This window comes from Colletotrichum scovillei, assembly GCF_011075155.1.
Source record: "Colletotrichum scovillei strain TJNH1 chromosome Unknown Contig00008, whole genome shotgun sequence".
Taxonomy (NCBI): domain Eukaryota; kingdom Fungi; phylum Ascomycota; class Sordariomycetes; order Glomerellales; family Glomerellaceae; genus Colletotrichum; species Colletotrichum scovillei.
Genome location: NW_023336266.1, coordinates 1,861,705 through 1,877,933, shown reverse-complemented (window position 1 = coordinate 1,877,933; position 16,229 = coordinate 1,861,705). Strand labels below are relative to the sequence as shown.

The 16,229-nt window shown below is 52.5% G+C and overlaps 5 protein-coding genes across 5 annotated transcripts; 1 reads left to right on the top strand and 4 right to left on the bottom strand.

The window, feature by feature from the left end:
- Window positions 1–218: 218 nt before the first annotated feature.
- Window positions 219–2,573, top strand: HER10_EVM0011956 (uncharacterized protein; the record flags this gene model as incomplete). Its single annotated transcript, XM_035481363.1, has 2 exons — window positions 219–1,210; window positions 1,292–2,573. 2 exons carry the CDS (start codon window positions 219–221, stop codon window positions 2,571–2,573), a joined length of 2,274 nt encoding a protein of 757 aa, XP_035331034.1.
- A 539-nt stretch (window positions 2,574–3,112) lies between these two features.
- Window positions 3,113–4,643, bottom strand: HER10_EVM0011401 (Sodium:dicarboxylate symporter family protein; the record flags this gene model as incomplete). Its single annotated transcript, XM_035480834.1, has 2 exons — window positions 3,113–4,278; window positions 4,349–4,643. The coding sequence occupies 2 exons, from the start codon at window positions 4,641–4,643 to the stop codon at window positions 3,113–3,115; spliced, it is 1,461 nt and encodes a 486-aa protein (XP_035330999.1).
- Window positions 4,644–7,273: 2,630 nt separating this feature from the next.
- On the bottom strand, window positions 7,274–9,586 carry HER10_EVM0004174 (vacuolar sorting protein VPS1; the record flags this gene model as incomplete). Its single annotated transcript, XM_035473826.1, has 3 exons — window positions 8,140–9,586; window positions 7,564–8,076; window positions 7,274–7,504 (listed from the first exon to the last, which is right to left on the bottom strand). The coding sequence occupies exons 1-3, from the start codon at window positions 9,514–9,516 to the stop codon at window positions 7,274–7,276; spliced, it is 2,121 nt and encodes a 706-aa protein (XP_035330593.1). The 5' UTR covers window positions 9,517–9,586.
- A 1,141-nt stretch (window positions 9,587–10,727) lies between these two features.
- Window positions 10,728–12,849, bottom strand: HER10_EVM0007446 (uncharacterized protein; the record flags this gene model as incomplete). The annotated part of the gene is made up of 4 exons (XM_035477001.1): window positions 10,728–11,311; window positions 11,363–11,942; window positions 12,022–12,518; window positions 12,579–12,849. 4 exons carry the CDS (start codon window positions 12,847–12,849, stop codon window positions 10,728–10,730), a joined length of 1,932 nt encoding a protein of 643 aa, XP_035330788.1.
- A 393-nt stretch (window positions 12,850–13,242) lies between these two features.
- HER10_EVM0011238 (uncharacterized protein) lies at window positions 13,243–15,951 on the bottom strand. The gene is made up of 7 exons (XM_035480675.1): window positions 15,633–15,951; window positions 15,460–15,483; window positions 15,290–15,405; window positions 14,790–15,220; window positions 14,450–14,739; window positions 13,931–14,380; window positions 13,243–13,861 (listed from the first exon to the last, which is right to left on the bottom strand). Exons 1-7 carry the CDS (start codon window positions 15,669–15,671, stop codon window positions 13,367–13,369), a joined length of 1,845 nt encoding a protein of 614 aa, XP_035330986.1. The 5' UTR covers window positions 15,672–15,951; the 3' UTR covers window positions 13,243–13,366.
- Window positions 15,952–16,229: the final 278 nt, after the last annotated feature.

The window sequence follows — 16,229 nt, the reverse complement described above, 5'->3', positions numbered from 1 at the left end:
CGAAAATCGAGGGCATTACACAATCACAACATAGACAGATTGATTGCCGGCAATCAACAAGACTGTAAAGAAGAACACTGTCAATACTAGAGGTTTCAACGAAGATCTAGACACCCTCACACAGCCAGTTCGACAAGCCCCCACACAGTTCCCTCAGCCGATTACAATCTGCACCGCATCTTACGCGAACACCGTATCACCAAGACACATTTGACAGAATGGCTGCCGCCGCCGCTCCTCAACAGTGGGTCGCGCCAACAGGAAAGAACGCATATCCCGAGATCAAGGACATTCTCTGGTGCGCCCCAGACTCCGGGGACGTGGATCTCGCGTATAAAATTCTGGGCCTACATAGCAGGGAAACCAACAAGCCGGCAGTCCGACCGCCTGCCCACGAATTTGTGCACTGGTGCAATCGTTTGATTGCCAAACTCTGCGAGGAAAGTCTCGAGTTCCAGCTCGGGTCCGTCGGCCACCGGCGGTTCCTCGAGGCCAGCAGACGGGTCCGGTCAGCCATGCACACAATTTCCGGGATCCGGCGGCCCGGGCACGAAGATTGGCAGATCTTTGAGAATACGTGGATCAGCCACTGGAAGCCTAATGGTACGTGCGACGATGCGCCGGTTGATTTGACGATTGCCAACTGGGATCAGAATGTGCCTACTCCTGCGACGAAGACTATTTTCGATGCGACGTATGGGCCTGATAGACAGAAGGAGAGGAACGATCGGGCGCGGGATCATCGGAAGATGGGTAAGACGTGGATGGCGACGAAGAACATGGTTCGGGATGCGCGAGAAAAGGAGGCCGAGGAGTGGCAGGATCTTGTTGCTTGTTATGGGTTTCAGGCTAGGACGAATTTTCGATTCAGGGGCAACGATCCTGAGTTTGACGAGGTTGAGACGGAAGACGAAAACGACGAGGGAGAAAGTGATGATGAGGAGGAAGAAGAAGAAGATAGTGGAGAGCAGGAAGAAGACGCAGAAATGCGGGATAAGAATACCGAGAAGCAGGGAGAGGACGACAACGAGCAAGATGAGAGCAACAATACGCGAGGAAAGGCCAGAAGTCCCAAGGGGAAGGGTAAAGATCCGATGTTATACGGCGTCATTCCACAGAAAGAGGGAGACAGTGAGGAGGAGCTCCTCCCCTACACCTTCTTCGCGAGCCCTGTGCCGAAAGGCGAGGATAGCTTGTGGTATTCTCTTTCGTAAGTCCCCCCCTCTCCCGCACTTACTCTTTTGTTTGGCCCCAGAATGATATTACTGAGAAGCCGTTCTAACTCTTATAGCGTCCTCGTTCACAACCGGTGTGATCTCGCCAAGACTATCAAGGGCAAGCTGGCCAACTGGTTTCATTCCATGCTCTCGGACCCTGCTTCACCCCGTTTCCGGATGTACTGTCAACTCCTCGTGGACTCAGTTACGAACGTGTCCAAGGACACAATCAAGGAATGGGGCCCTCTAGATCTCATACGCTGCCTCAACAGGAACGAGCGGGACGCTGGCCTGCCCAAAGAGGCCGCGTACCACGAGATGCTCTACCTCATCGCGGACTACTTCGGTACCGAAGTGATTACCTTCACGCGTCCTGACAAGCCCCGTAAACCGTCAGACCCGGTAACGACGTTTCCTTCCAGCCGCGAGGCCTCTTCAGAGCGAAACGGCCAGCCAGGTCCTTCCGGTACTCAGCCCAATGATGAAGCGATCTCATGGGAGAGGACACCCAGCGAAGGTTCACCCCCACCAGAAGAACCTTATGCAAACCTTTGGTTGGAGGAAGGAAGACAAGTCTTCAAGATGAGAGTGTATGGAAGTATACCCCAGGAGGGGTATATTCTGGACCCCAACAACCAAAAGAGAGAGCAGATTCTCCTCGTTACTGACTCTAAGCTAAGGTACTTCCAGCCCGTCACACGAGTAAGTCCCGAACTGCCGTCAGCGGTAAGAGGCGGGCATTACATCGGCACGCGGCCTTACAAGATGTGGGAGCGCTGGCCGCCGATGCCGTGGTGGCCGGGGGCTAAGTACCACGAGGGCAGTAAGAAATGGGTGGGCGACTGGTCCACGATCGATGGGCGCGCCAGCATCACCGACAACCAGCAGCTGGAGATGAAGCCAATAAGCATCTGCAGAAATATCCTGGACCCCGTAACCGGGGAGCAAATTCGAGGTCGGTATTTTGAAGCACAGCCGCCCCGTAACCTGCAAAACCGGTCATACCACGACATGTTGCTCACTTACGAAGCTGACACGGACACGGACAGGTATGGGATGATATGTCCCACCATGAATGTCATAAAAACCTGGAGGACCGAGAATCCCCTAGCCGGCCAGGCGGACCCGCCGCTTCTTCGGACGCAGTGGAGGGCCCGGACGGGTGGGGCCGATGGCGTGAAGTATCGGTCCAGGGGGCATTTTGAGAGCCGGAAGCGTACGCGTGAGGAGTACGCTGCGAACGAGGGCCTTGGGTTTGACGATAATTATGGGTGGCTGAGGATCGAGACGACAGAGAAGGACAGCAAGGTGAGGGCTTGGCATGATAAGGCTAAAAGGAGGAGGATGGGCTGGTAACAAGGGGTATCGAGAGTTGCATTTCTGGGGAAGCTTGTGCTTTTGCTTGGAGTGGGCTTGGAGCGTTTTGCATGGCGAACCTTTCTGAGATGTCTGATTTTAGCGAGGCGCTTCGAGTTGGATATCAGAGCAATGATTTGAGGTTCCAAGTTCACTCACATGAGTAACACTTTCATCGGCAAGTTTTCAGCTTGCCGTCCGAAGCCCCGGTCCGCCAAGGGAAGCACTCGAATAGATGACCTGTCCTCCCCAGTCAGCAAAGTGCTCCTTAGTCGGCTCGGCGTAGGACCATCAAGCTGTCTTCGTTTTGATGCGGCCTTGCAACTCTTTGGCCGCGCGATACCGGGCATCGGCAACTCAATTTTAACAGGGATCATTGGCTTTATATACCGACCATGCCACGAAAAGAAAACACAAGTCACAGAAAGGCCACTTCGGTACATTAACCAGCGGCTCAATGCTTTATAAGTTTCAGCCAGAGTGACATTCATTCTACGGAATTCTTCGCTTAACATATACACTTTCTACACGCAAGCAACTTAGACGCGCTCATCATTGTGCCTGACTTCTTCCTCAACAACTTCAGAGCCGTCGACAGGATCGGTGATTCCAGTCATCTTGGTGACAATTACGGCAGCGAACAAGTCGCCGCTAACGTTGGTGGCAGTGCGGAATCGATCGATGAACCAGTCGATGGCAACGACAACACCGTACATTCCGCTCGGGGGAATACCCACGCTCGATGAGATCATCACCGTCAGAACAAGGGAGGAGCTGGGGATGGGGGTGGTGCCGATGGAAGCCAGAGTCGACAGTAATAGGATGATGATGTAGTCGGCCGCGTTGAGGACATGACCCTGGGTCTGAGCGAGGAAGACAACAACAATCGGGAAGTAGATGGCGGTTCCGTCCATGTTCACGAGACAGCCCAGGGGCACAGCGAACTTGGTGACCGTCTCGGGAACCTTGAGCGTCTGGCGGCAGCACTTCATGGTGACGGCGAGGGTCGCTGCCGAGGATGCGGTTCCCCACGCCGTCAACCAGGCGGGCGAGCACTTGAACCAGAGGGTGTATGGGTTCTGGCGGGTGAAGGCGAAGAAGATGAGGGGGAGAACGATGAAGAGGTGCAAGAACATGGAGCTGATGGCGCCGCCCATGAGGATGCCAAGGTTCACGCCGATATCGTTGATGTCGAGTTTGAACATATTTGGCAGAATCAGGAAGAAGACACCGATGGGGGCGAGCTTGATGAGGAAGGTGATGATGATCATGATGAGGGTCTCGACCTCGCGCGCCGCCTTGATGAGGGAAGACTGGCCGTCGCGATTGTCGATGAGGTAGCCGATCACCACTGCGCTAACGAGCACGGCCAGGAGGTGGTCAGAGGCGAGGGCGTCGACGACGTTGGCTGGGATGAGGGAGTTGAAGAGCTCGGTGACGGTGGCGGGGATGTCTTGGTCTTTCCTCTCCTCGTAAGACTCCTGGTCTTTCGCGGACATGCTGTCTGTGGCAATGGAATCTGCTGAGGCAACTGTCATGAGGCGGGCCCAGACCTGGGAGGTCATAATGATGGAGTGGACGATGGCTACGATGGTTGTGATCACGTAGTAGCCGATTGTCCACTTTGCGAGCTTGGCGCCGCCGTGGGAGATTTCCTTGAGCTTTTGGACGGCGAGGACCATTGCTGTCACGATGAGGGGCAGGACTGTGATTTATTGTTAGCTCCAACGCTCAACGTGTCTGATGCAGCCGCACAGGAGCAAGGACCAGCATACCCACGGCTTTCAGAGACCGCAACCACAGGTTACCGGGGATGATGAGAATGGTCGTGGCGGCTGCGGGGATATCTGGGTGCGCGGTCTTGACGCCCAGACCGATGCCGACGGCGATGGCGGCGGCGATGATGATCTGGACGGCGGAACCCGGCTCGATGACCGGGTGCCACCACGGTTTCTTCTCGTGGACCGACACCTCCGATGTGATGGAGGTCTGGCGCTGAACCTGATCCAGCGAGGAGTTTGAGTTCTCTCGGACGGCCTTGTCGGCCGTGCCATACTCAGACTTCTCCATCTTGAGCTGGCTTGTGGACGGAGGTGATGTTGTCTAGATGTTGGCGAAACAACGGGGTTGCCTGGAGACGGAGTCACGAGGTATTGGAGAACGAGCCGTACCAAGATCGCTGCCACGCTGAGAGGAAGAAGGAGGAGAGAAGAAGTTCTACCGACCCTGATCGGCGACTCGAGCGAGGGATATATACGTGAAGAACACCCGGCTCGTGGGTCAAGCTGAATCTGGGTTGCACCGAGAGTCTTGTCTATCAGTGTGGCGAGCAGGGGCCGGCTAGCCTACGATGCCAAAGCTCTAATCGGCCACATCTTGGGACGGGGCCGAGCAAGAGGAAGCTCGCGTGGGCGATCCCGCAGGGGACTGGAGGGTGCGCCAGGCCATCAGGATGGGATCTTCACCGAGGACGAGATAGGGCACGCGTATCTCTCACCCGCCAAGAAGGATATCAGAACTGGGGGAGGGCACAGCTGTTGGCATCTTTCACGCGAAAGGAAGGTGTAAGAGGATCCATTCCATCCCCGCGTTACCCACCAGTCGCGCGTCGATGAAGGAGAGATGGGCATTAGTGTCTTGGTCAATCCGCAGGTCTGGATTAAGACTGCAAGTCTAGTGCACACGACCGTGCAAGGGATTGGGCGGCTGGCCGCCGGCGTGATACCTTGGGGAACGAGAAGGAAGTCAGACAGCACGGGTGTGTTCGTGACTGGGATGCTATGGGGTGGAAAACTGCGACGCAGCATTGGCAGAGGCAAGGTTGATTGGAAGAGTGGGCTGGACAGGAGAACTTTTCTGGATCGTCCAAAGGGAGGGTACCGGACGACAAGAGATAGGACAATGAAGCTTGACTGGCCGAGTCAGTTTGTCATGTCGGGATGGTCGTCTGGGTATTGGCCTTGGCTGGAAACACAACTTGGCGGTGACGACGGGGCTTTGATGGTGTTATTCATCGAACGGTGAGGAGGTTGTTTGCATGAGTATCATTGAGTATCAGATGCCTTTGGTGGTATGGCGCAAAGAGCCTCATACCTGGCTCGCAACGTTGCAACCTCAACTGACCACTTGTCGCGTTGTCGCAGACACTTCGATTGATCCAGCTCGAAGCTCTCTCGCGAGCTTCCATTCCAGGTTCACCCCACAAACCGTGGGTCTCATCGTCTCCCCATCTTGACAATTGTCAATGACAGTTCTGTCAAAGGTCCAAACTCGGCCTCCAGTTTGCAATCGCGTTGTCAGCTAGCAAAAAGCTCCACGGAGAGCAAGAGGATTCGGCGCGTCCAAGAAGACCAAGGCTCGTTACGAAGGTGCCTAGGATGATTGCGCCCCGGTTGGCATCCGTCAGACATGACTCTCGGGCGACGTTGGTACGACCGCGGCCTCCGCCCATTGGTCCGCCACGGCGAATGCCGTGCCGCGCCGAGCATTGCCGAGAGGCTCGGCGGAGGAGCGCGAGGACGAGGGTGAAGGGTCAGGCATGGGGCTCCGAGAAATTTGATTCGGGGGTGGAGAGGAGAGGGACCGTCGACAGAGAAACCAACGAGAGAAAAAAAAAAGTCTTGGCCGTGGCGCCGGAGCTCGTTTGCTTTCGACATTCCACCCACCTCCGCCCAGGAGTTCCGCCGAAAGCCACGCATAGCCGCAGACAAGCGTCGACTTGCACCAGTGGTCGGCAGATCACCGTCGCGTGCTCCCTTTTGCTGAAATATAGGGCGTGAAGTGATGCTTGGCCGCTCCACGCCGGTCCGGAGACAGATACCCTGGATCATGTCAGTTTATTACGTACAGTGTAACGGAGTGCAGGGTACCAATGTGGGTAGCCGAGCACTGAGTGCTTTCGAGAAGACTAGGAAGCCAGCTAAAAGTCTTGGATGTGGCCGGGGACTGCAACGTCTGACCACTGACATTCGAGGTGTTCAGTTTTGTCACCCTGATATCTGGAATTTGACAGATAATGCTCGCTCCTGGGCTGTCGAACGCCTGTTTCTTGTCCTTTTGAGATGTCTTATTAATCTGCTTAAGGGCATTCGGGAGGTAATGAACTGCAACGGGCCGAGTTCTGGCGTATGCAGGTCGAGCACGCGGCTCTTGTTCTGGGGAGCAGGCGATGGAGAGCCGGGGTTGGTTGCCGCTGCCGTGGAGCTCCATGTGGCCCCATCTCCCACATTAAGAAGGGATGTCAACGAAAGACCAGGATGAATCTAACGCTCCAGCCTCAGAAGAAGGTAGGGTATACGGCGGGTTCCCGCCAGGTACAGTCTTGGAAGCGGTGTAGTCCATGTTGGCGTGGAGAGCTCAAGGGACCCACGACAACCAGGCAAGAGACTCAGTGAGAGCCTCTAGGTAGCGTCAACCTCGAGTTGTGTTCAAAAAGACGTAGGTTCAGGTTGTAATGGAAGCCAGTCACCCTGCGGAAGGCAACAGGAAGTGGACGGCATAATAGTAAGACGAAAGCTAGCGAGGTGATCCTTCAATGAACGGCGAGAGCAATTAGGAAACTATAGATTCGAAATACACGTCAAGCTGTTTGCAAATACTGTACCAGATTCGTCTCATCTAAGCTTCAACTAAAGAAGGAACAGCCCCAAGCGACAGTATTGACAGGAAAGGCTCGGCACAGTCATTGATCTTAACATCAGCTAACCTGATAAGCCCTGCAATTCTCGAAGGCTACTCCGTAATCCTTGCGCAGACGCCTCTAGCCTTTGCCGTCGAGCGACTTGCTTCTCCGGCTCCGACCCAATGCGCAGTAGCTCATCTTCGGAGAATTGCGAGACTGTCGTGGGGTAGAAAATCTCTGGCAGCGGAGCCAAAATGTGGCGTTCAATGACTTGTCTACACACGTTGTCCACGAACGTCTTCATCGCAACCTGAGAGACGAAATCAGTGTCTTGGGCAAAAAGAAGGCAAGAGGGCTTGTGGTGCGTACCTTGTAGTAAGCATTGAGACCCGCAAGGGCCTCTTCACATGCTTGCTGATCCATATCAACGCAGAGCATGGGTTGCAATTCTTCAACCAGAACCTTTCTGTCACCATCGTCGTAAGGTTTGAAGCTGCGTCCGGGAAGCATGGCGAGCGAGTTCTCCAGCAGGTCTTTCTGTGATGCGTTGCGAGCCTTTTGAATGTTATCGGTGTAATAATGATTGTACGTAATTGGATGACGGTCCTCGTCCAAGAATATTTGATCAAGCTCCTTGAATGCAATCTTCCTAGAAAGCTCTAGCTTCTCTTGACAGAGACTATTGATGTCTCTGCTCAGACGATCTTCGTGAAATAGCGAAGACACCGCTTCACGGATCCATTTTGAGACGCACTCTAGAACAGCGGAAACATGATCTTTTGCGAGATTGCGCCACGGACTGGAATGCTCGTGGAAAAGTTCAGCGAGTAAGATGTGGTTGTAGTTGCCAGGAAGCTCACGACCTCTGGTTTTAATGTAAGTCTGATCATGATTAGTTGTTCTGACTTTATTACAGGTACATAGTACAGTAGATCAAAGACTTACCTCCCGAATCCAGGATACCATTTCGGTTCGTGTCACAAAAAGCTGGCCGCTGTTACCGCTGGAATCATCCTCTGACCGGGGCGTAGGTGGACTGTCGGTAATTTTGCGCTTGTGACCTTCTTCACGGACTTTCCCTGCGAAAGCACCGTTCCGCTGATGAATCAAGGAGCGAAGTCTGCTTCCATTCTTTTCATTAAAGAAGGCGGCTTCGGAGCAGTGATAGTTCCCATCTAGGGCCGCCTGAGCCAGCTGGTAGTAGCGCATACTGACGTTGGTCATGAAAGATCGAATATCACCGAGGGACCGACGTTCAGGGCCCATATCTTCAAGGTCCTTTTCGAACCAATCAAGTTTGCGTCTGATTTCATCCTTCAGTTTGGGCAGCTCCCCCTCGAGGTGCTCATCCAAAAGCTCTTGCAAGAAAATTTTCAGGTTCTCAATGCCAACTCGGCTCATGTCGAGATTCTGAGCCTTCCAGGCTGGAGAAGAGAAGAAATTCATCTCCCTCTCTGCGCGCCTGTTGTTGCCACTGTCGGTCTTCATCTCCGATGGACTAGGGTTCTTGAGAAGAAAGAAGCCGAGCTTGAGCTTGATAGCGTCCTTGTTCTTGGCGATGTTGGCAAGCTTGGCCTCAGCTCCAGCATTGATGAGATCGGGCTTGGTGATTATACCGACAGTCCGCTGTCCGTCTGGGTCGTACTCGCGGGCGATTTTGATTATGCCTTGGTTGGCGAAATCGTTGCTGGCCTGAACCACAGCGAGGATGATGGTCCGGGTGCTCTTGAGGTAGCTCCGAACCATAGCATGGACAGCTTCCACATCGGCTTGGGACTGTTCTTCGTTGGAGACTGAAATAAGGCCAGGGAGGTCAACAATGCTCAGTTGTAATCCCGTGGGCCCCGAAATCTCAATGCGCAGCGCATCAGATGCAAATGCGGCATCATCAGGAGAGTCGGTAAAGCCACGTATCCCCATAAGCTGAGATACCTCCTCAATGGCGACAGGAAGATCGAAGAGGTCTTCCTCCATCGCGCGCTCATAGCTGCTGAGAGTCTGTGCAATACCTGGCGGGCGAGAGGAGTGAGGCCGAATAGTGGCCTTCGCCCTAAATGGCTCACTGGAGTGACGGAGAACAATCTCCGTGGGAAATCGGGTACAAAGACCTTCTTGACGAGGGAAAGGTATGCCAGTAATGCCCTCTAGCACGGAGCTTTTGCCAGCGGACTGGTCGCCACATACGACAAGTTGAGGCAAGTCAACCAAATCGCCAATACCATTGGCACGAAGTTTTTCGATCTGGTTGAGGCGATGGGTAGATCTCTGAGATCGCAGCCCGAGGGATGGGGCCGCGGGTTGGTCCAGGCTAGAGACGGCCATTTTCGTTGTTCTAACAAGGGTTGTGGAAATTTGTAGTGAGAGGCTCAGGCAGATAGACACGATCAAGTCGGTTGAAATGAAGTTGGAGTTCAGTAGAGGAGAGATAGGTGCATCTACGCTGCATAAATATTTCCATGATTTCCATCATGTGCAATTGCTTTCTGAGCAGAATTTCACATGCGTTTACATGCGAGCTGTGGCATTGTAGGCCTCAACTGAAATGGCTAGCGGACGACGAGCCTATAGATTTGTCTAGACTTGAAAGAGAGTTCAGTTTCGGGAGCGGACCTGATTATGCAGTCACAAGGTAAAATTAATCACACCCACCTTATCTATCGAAAATAAATTGTTATCTGCAGCGGTACACATATGTCATTGGCAATAGCCGATGCGTTCCTGGAACCGATGAAGCAATACCCAATTTCGAGTTTGCTACAAGGTATATGCAGATGACACTATTTGCCACGAACCTACGTTCTGGCATGTGATGATATGTTGACAGATTTAAGATAGGAGGCTCGTGCTAATCAGTGAGAGTTTGCATGCTGTTATTCGTCACATGTTTGCCTTGTCGGTCTTTTGTTAGAAGAAAGTAGTTCCTTGATCGCTTGCCGAACCGGAACAGCCTGGAAGCAGGATCTCTACCCAGGACGAAAAAGGAGTAGCAGTTACGTCTAAATGTCCATTGGTATGTCCCTTGGTATGCAAAGGTATGTATACACATGATTTAGATCGCTGTAAGATCGCTGAATCTTGGTCTAAGGCGTGCCCTGCGGTTCAAAGACTCGATATGGGTTTGCCTTTGCCGAAATCGATAAACTTACCAGAGTTGCTTGGTCATGGGGCATGATAAAAGATGCCTCAACAAAGTGAAAACAGGCTCTGCGACTGGAGGTTTAAGAAATGGATACAGGAAGTCAAATTGGGCCTTCGGGAATGCGACATTGCAGAGAATCATGCAGATGACTGAGTTATCCCACTATCACAAATCTGCCTTTCCGCAACATGTCTGGAAGAATAGTGAGTGTTGATAAGCTCGTCTGTCGTGAGTTGTGATGGGATCATCCAATGAACAAGGTTCTCTGTGTCTTGACGTCGGAGGCCCACCCGAGCTAAATTATAGACCAAACTCGATTCCACAAGTACGATCGGCTTTAGACTCCAACCTGATTATGTGGAAAAGCGCTTACGCTGCGGTGAGGTCTGCGATGTCAAGCCCGAAGCGACTCAATCTCAGACTCAGTCCCGAGGACAACCACCCGTTCATCCCCATCACCTGCCTCTACATCACTCGTCGTCCGCTTAATACCGAAACGGAGCTTAACTTCTTTCAAACCTTTCGAGAAACTCTCGCTTCCCCCGATACTGCAAGGTTTCCCAAGTTCATGTAGCCTGCTGCTCGTGCTGGTCGTTACCACGAACTGAAGGAAACTATTTCCAGCCGAACATCCGTTTCGGTATATTGCCCTCCACCCAAGGATGTACACAATCAGCGTGACTACCAGGCACGAAACATACGGGGCATAGAATTGCCACGGCTCGCTGAAGCTGTAGATGTTTGCACCGGCGAGTGCCTCAACAGGCTGACTGTTGACCCATAGAGGCCCAGCCGACATTTGATTTAACGACACGGTGGAGATCACGACATCCTGTAGATATCTCTCGATTGATTGGGGGCTGATATCAAGTGTCGGGTTGAACTTATCCTCGAGCCCAATGTAAGGGCTTCCTGCGGCAAGGGAGCCCGGCCCGGGTTTGATCCATGGTAGTTCGACACCATATCTTTCATCTCGGTCTTTAAATGCATTAGTTATAGGGGAACTGAATTGGTCGCGTCCTCACTTACATAGAAATACACCGCCGACCATGGCATCTACGGCAGCTTTCCTGATAGCGAACGCTTGGGCACGTGTAAAGTTTCTCGTGAGCTCTTGCTGCTTTATGGGCGAGTCATAAGCTGTTTCGTATCTGTAATCGAAGAAGTACGTTGCGAATTCTTTTTGAACCGGTGCTTCATCCGTCCATATTGGTGAAGTCTTGAGGATCTTAGTCTGAATTTCGCGGGTGCCATTTTGAGAGTCAGAGATAGTAAAGTTGTAGGTAGCGAGCTCCATTGTGCAATCCATTGTTCTGCGGCCATCTGGAATGCACTGCCCGCCCTTCATTGTATCCCAAGTTATGACAAGAGTGTTGTTGTACACGAAGGAGCGGTTCGAATATGCCCCGTTTTCAGTGTAGAAAACGTCTCGAGTGCAGGGGTTTAGGGGTGGGTATCTCTGCTTTGTTGGCTTCGGCTGATTGCAATCGAACTTTGGTCCATCAAAGACCAAGTTGTAGGTACAAGGACCAGTACAAGGCGAAGTAAGATGTACCGGCTCGCCAAGACTGATGACAAGGGAGGCAATTTGTCTCAAGTTTGGTCGTATCTCATCTCTGAAGTATCATAGACCCAGTCAGCTACCTTCTTGAAGATTTGGTCATGGTGGAGTGTACTAACACGTAGACGAGATCGTTATCAGGCTCCATCAATGAGAGCCGCATAAAGTCTCTGGCAGTCCCGTTTCCCCAGTTGCTGATATCCAGTGTCGGCACATTCGTCAAAGTGACCGGCAACACCGCATTTTCGAACTCAACTGTCAGTGCACCAGGCGGGAAGACAACAGTAACTGGGATCATGAAGCAGAGGAACGCGATCAACCAGAGCTCGGGCGCGCTAGTCAAAAGCTCCAACCGGAACAAGTTCCATGGACTCAGAACCAGAGTCACAAGCTTATCGATTATGTATGCTCTGAGTGCTTTGCGACGGAGGAGTCGCCATAGAGTCTGGTCGTAGGCTACTGCGATGCCACTGAGAAGACAGATCTCGACGGCGATGGCAAGAAAGTTGGCTAGAGCAGCCTGTAAGTTCTGGCTGAAGCCAGACGTTGCAACAGGCTGACCGTCCAAAAGGGTGAAGAAGGCCATGTGGGTGGCCATGAATCCCAAAGCTAGTAGACCGGAGACTTGTCAGCATTGAAGTAGCTGTGGTTGCGCCATTTATTCAGGTGAAAGGCCAACCATACCTAGCACGTAGAAAGCTATCATCTGCCAGATGACCCTACCCGAGGATCTCTGACGGCTCTTTCGTTTTGGTTTGCTGCTGTCCTTCTCTGCTGCTGGAAGCATTGCGACATTTTCTGGTCTTTCGGTGTTGTTTGCACTGAGAGTTCTGGCGGGTATGGGAGGTTCTTCATCTTCGCTGCCTGCCAATGAGACGCTGTATGCAGTGTTGGATGAAAGGTTTGCTGAAGTCCTTGGGCTGAAAGAAGCTGCTTGATCAGTGGCATGAGCCATGGTGTTGGCTATGCTAGTCATTCTGTCCTGTGTGAGAAGAGAATCTCTTGAGATTAGCTCCTACTGCATAGAGACGTTGATCAGGCGAGATGTTAGAAGAGACGGCAGGACAATATCTACGAAAGCTTCAAAGACGAGGCTGCGATGATGGTCTCATTGGGTGGCGGGCAGATTACACACGAACTGCAGTTGGCAGCGCATGACCTCATCTTCTGCATGACACCCTCTTGCAGACTTCCCGTTTGAGTAGACCGATGAGAAAGTTTCAACGGCGAAGAATTAGATAGCCACTGAAGAGGTTGTTCTGACCTGCAGTCAGCGAAGACGTGATAAGCTACATCGACCAATTATCACAGGGAGAGAGCCTAAATCGATGTACTGCTCGAAAGCTGAAGGGGCTGTGTAGATAATGTACAAAAGTCCAATGTTGTGGTATAGGCAGGCTGAACGGGTCTCCTATCTAATTCGCCAAATTCATGTTGGTCAAACGCTGTTGCGACAACTTTTAGACATGAATCTAAGGATTTCGTGCACTCGTAGTGCCATTGACCTTTTCCTTGACTTGGGCATTGATCCTCTTCATCTCCCGTGCCAAAGGGAGAAAGTCGCTTTCCTGCTGCGTCGCAGTCTCGATACCTTGGGCGACGCGATCTAGCAAGTGCAGATCCTCAATCATGTCGCCAGGGTTGGGGGCATTCATGGCGTTGCTCGCCAGATGGGCATAGGCCGTGTGCGCTCGGTATGCGCCAAGGATGTACGAAATGGTCTCCGCCGCGGGGAACTTCCAGACGTGGAGCATGTTGTACGTCAGGTCGAGGATGCGACGCGAGGCTCGGGTTGAGAAGTCTGTCCGGGGCACGTTGTTATCGGTGCAGACCGGTACAGGAGAGTTTGATTTGAGGAGGGTCGCTTTTCGCAGCATGAAGATGATGGATGTGTAGCCGGTAAGAACCAGGCTTGCCAGAATCCACAGATCCATGTGGTCGTCACTTGATCGTTCGATCCAGTCTTCCTGTAGCAGTGTTAACGAATTCGAACCCCATCGGATAGAGCAGAGCGATAGGGTGTGAGGTCTACTTACGATTCCCCATTCATCAAACAGTATTTCAATCTCGTGGCACAGAGGTTCGATAGCCTCGACAGCTTCTGACTCGTTCTCAAGTCCTTCAAGCGTCTGGAAGAAGCGAATCAGGATGAATGCAAGTCGGCTGCGGAAGAGGAAAGATATCGTCGACACTTGGGCACCCTTTTCCGGGGGTAGGTCGAGTGATAGCCATGGCAAGTTTACTTGCCATTTGTCGAGGCTCGGATACAGAGTCGCCGGCTTGTTGTAGATCAGGTGGTAGAAGAGGTCCGTTTGGATGAGTTCCCACATGCCCTTCCGATCCTCGTCGGTGCTGGGGCAACCTGTGGCTACGAAGTAGTCATTGCTGTCGAGACTGTGCATCTGGAGACCTTTGGCATACTCGCAAGCCAATTGGTGCATTTCTAGACTCATTTCGAAGTCATAGGATTCTGTTGCAATGCCGGTCTGTAGATCCAGTTAGTGACAGTGACCGCGGCGCGTCAGACGATGCAAGAAGGATAAGGGCTGGTATACCATAAAGATGGCAGCAATGAAATCGGTGATTGAACCGGTGGCTTCCTTCTGCCAGCATGGCATAGTCCTGAGACAGCACAGGTAGAGCTTCCGCGCGTATCTGCCGTCTGGGCTGTGGAAAGACCTCGTGTTCAGGATGTAGCATCCCCGCCACAGAATGACATAGTAAATGATGAGAATACAGGGGTCGAGGGTGACATGCCTCATCAGGAGCATGTCTGGTATTAATTCAATAGTTTTCCTATCCACAAGGCTGAGGAATGTCTCAGTGGGACTGTACGTGAAGTAATCTGACATGGCCGTCAGTATTGCGGAGACACGGAGTTCATAAAATCCTTACTGTGAATCCAAGTCCGTGCCTTATCAAGAGATATGTCGATACCTTCGGTTGCAATGGTGTTGTGGCCCATGGTACGTCGCAGTCTTTGGTCTCGCACACGATCGAACGTGTCACCAAGAGTTGCGGCTACATCTAGCACTGCGGGATGACGCGAAGCTTCAGATCCATGGGGCCTAAGAGATGGCAATGTGTCCCGCTCGTGATAGGGTGTGTTCCTAGAATCGACCCTGGATGGTGGACTGAGAGGTGAAGCCGAGTGGCTTGTTCCATCCCGGGCCGGTGGTGAGTAGGGCTCTGGGGAACCGCACTCTTCAGAAGCTTGTCGATGATAGGATCTTGACGCTGTAGGGTTGGCACTTGACGTTGAACGGTTGTTCTCAATACGTTCTAAACGATCAAGGATGAGTGAAAGAGTAGCATTGTCGGTACCACTGGGGGCTTGAGTGTCAGTGCTTTTATCAAATGGCCCGAAGTTGATGAGAGCATATAGTTGGGCTCACCTCGGGTGATCGGCCTCCCTCTTCGTACGCTTTCTAGGCCTCCTCTGAGGGTACTGGCATGAAAGATTTAGTGTACTACATCGTTCACAAATGGGTGTGTCACGACTACATCTAAGCTGGGAAGGTATAAGCATGACACAGGCTGCAAGCGGACTGACAGCACAACGTACCTTTTTGCTGCGGCAATTCGTACACTACCAATGAAATGTAAGTTTTATGTCACCCGACTAATACAAACTCCCAGATCTGCAGGGGCATGCTTCGAAGAATCGCCTGATGAGGATCTTGAGGCGGGCAGGGCTTGGGATTCTCGAGTTAGATTTGATGGAAAATGCGGGCTTACCGAAAGGCCGTTTACAACCACAACTTCTTGCCGCTCCATGGGCACCGGGGTCCCGAATCTACAGCGCGCGGAATACCGAGACTGAAAGTCCAGATGGGATTTGTATAGGGAACACAGATGACAGAGCCGCAACTGGCTCGGAGTATCCAATGGCCTCAGTGCATACGGACGGACCGATCAGCTTTTGTTGTCGAAGATGGGGAAACGGAATGACACGCGCCAGCGCCTTACGGGCCTCAAAACTGCAAGTCAATGTAGGCAAGGTAGGTTTCTCCACACAGGATCTCACTTCAGAGTCATGAACGGTGTGCAACTTGGCGCATGGCTGGAGATGTTTCTCGGAAAAAGTGACACAGTGACCGCGGACTGCCACGAGCTTGACTTCGTCTAATGGACCTTTCCCCAATTGGGACCGCCAGTGGCCCTCTTCCCATCCTTGGCAGCTCTGACGTGCCGCGGTTCTCGTCTCTGAGTGGAGGATAGGAGGAAAAGACCCATTTAACCGGCCTTTCGCATTTTCCGAAAGTGCGGCGCCGTCTTCAGCGCGCTCCTTCCCGGCCGTGGTCGGTTCGCCGGAACGCCTTCCGGATCGACGAC

Coding starts and splice junctions, on each gene's coding strand:
- HER10_EVM0011238 (XM_035480675.1), bottom strand. CDS start 15,671: ATGGAGCGGCAAGAAGTTGTGGTTGTAAACGGCCTTTCG. Junction 14,740..14,789: donor GGCACGGACTTGGATTCACA/GTAAGGATTTTA, acceptor CGGCCATGTCAG/ATTACTTCACGTACAGTCCC. Junction 13,862..13,930: donor TGTTTGATGAATGGGGAATC/GTAAGTAGACCT, acceptor ACACTGCTACAG/GAAGACTGGATCGAACGATC.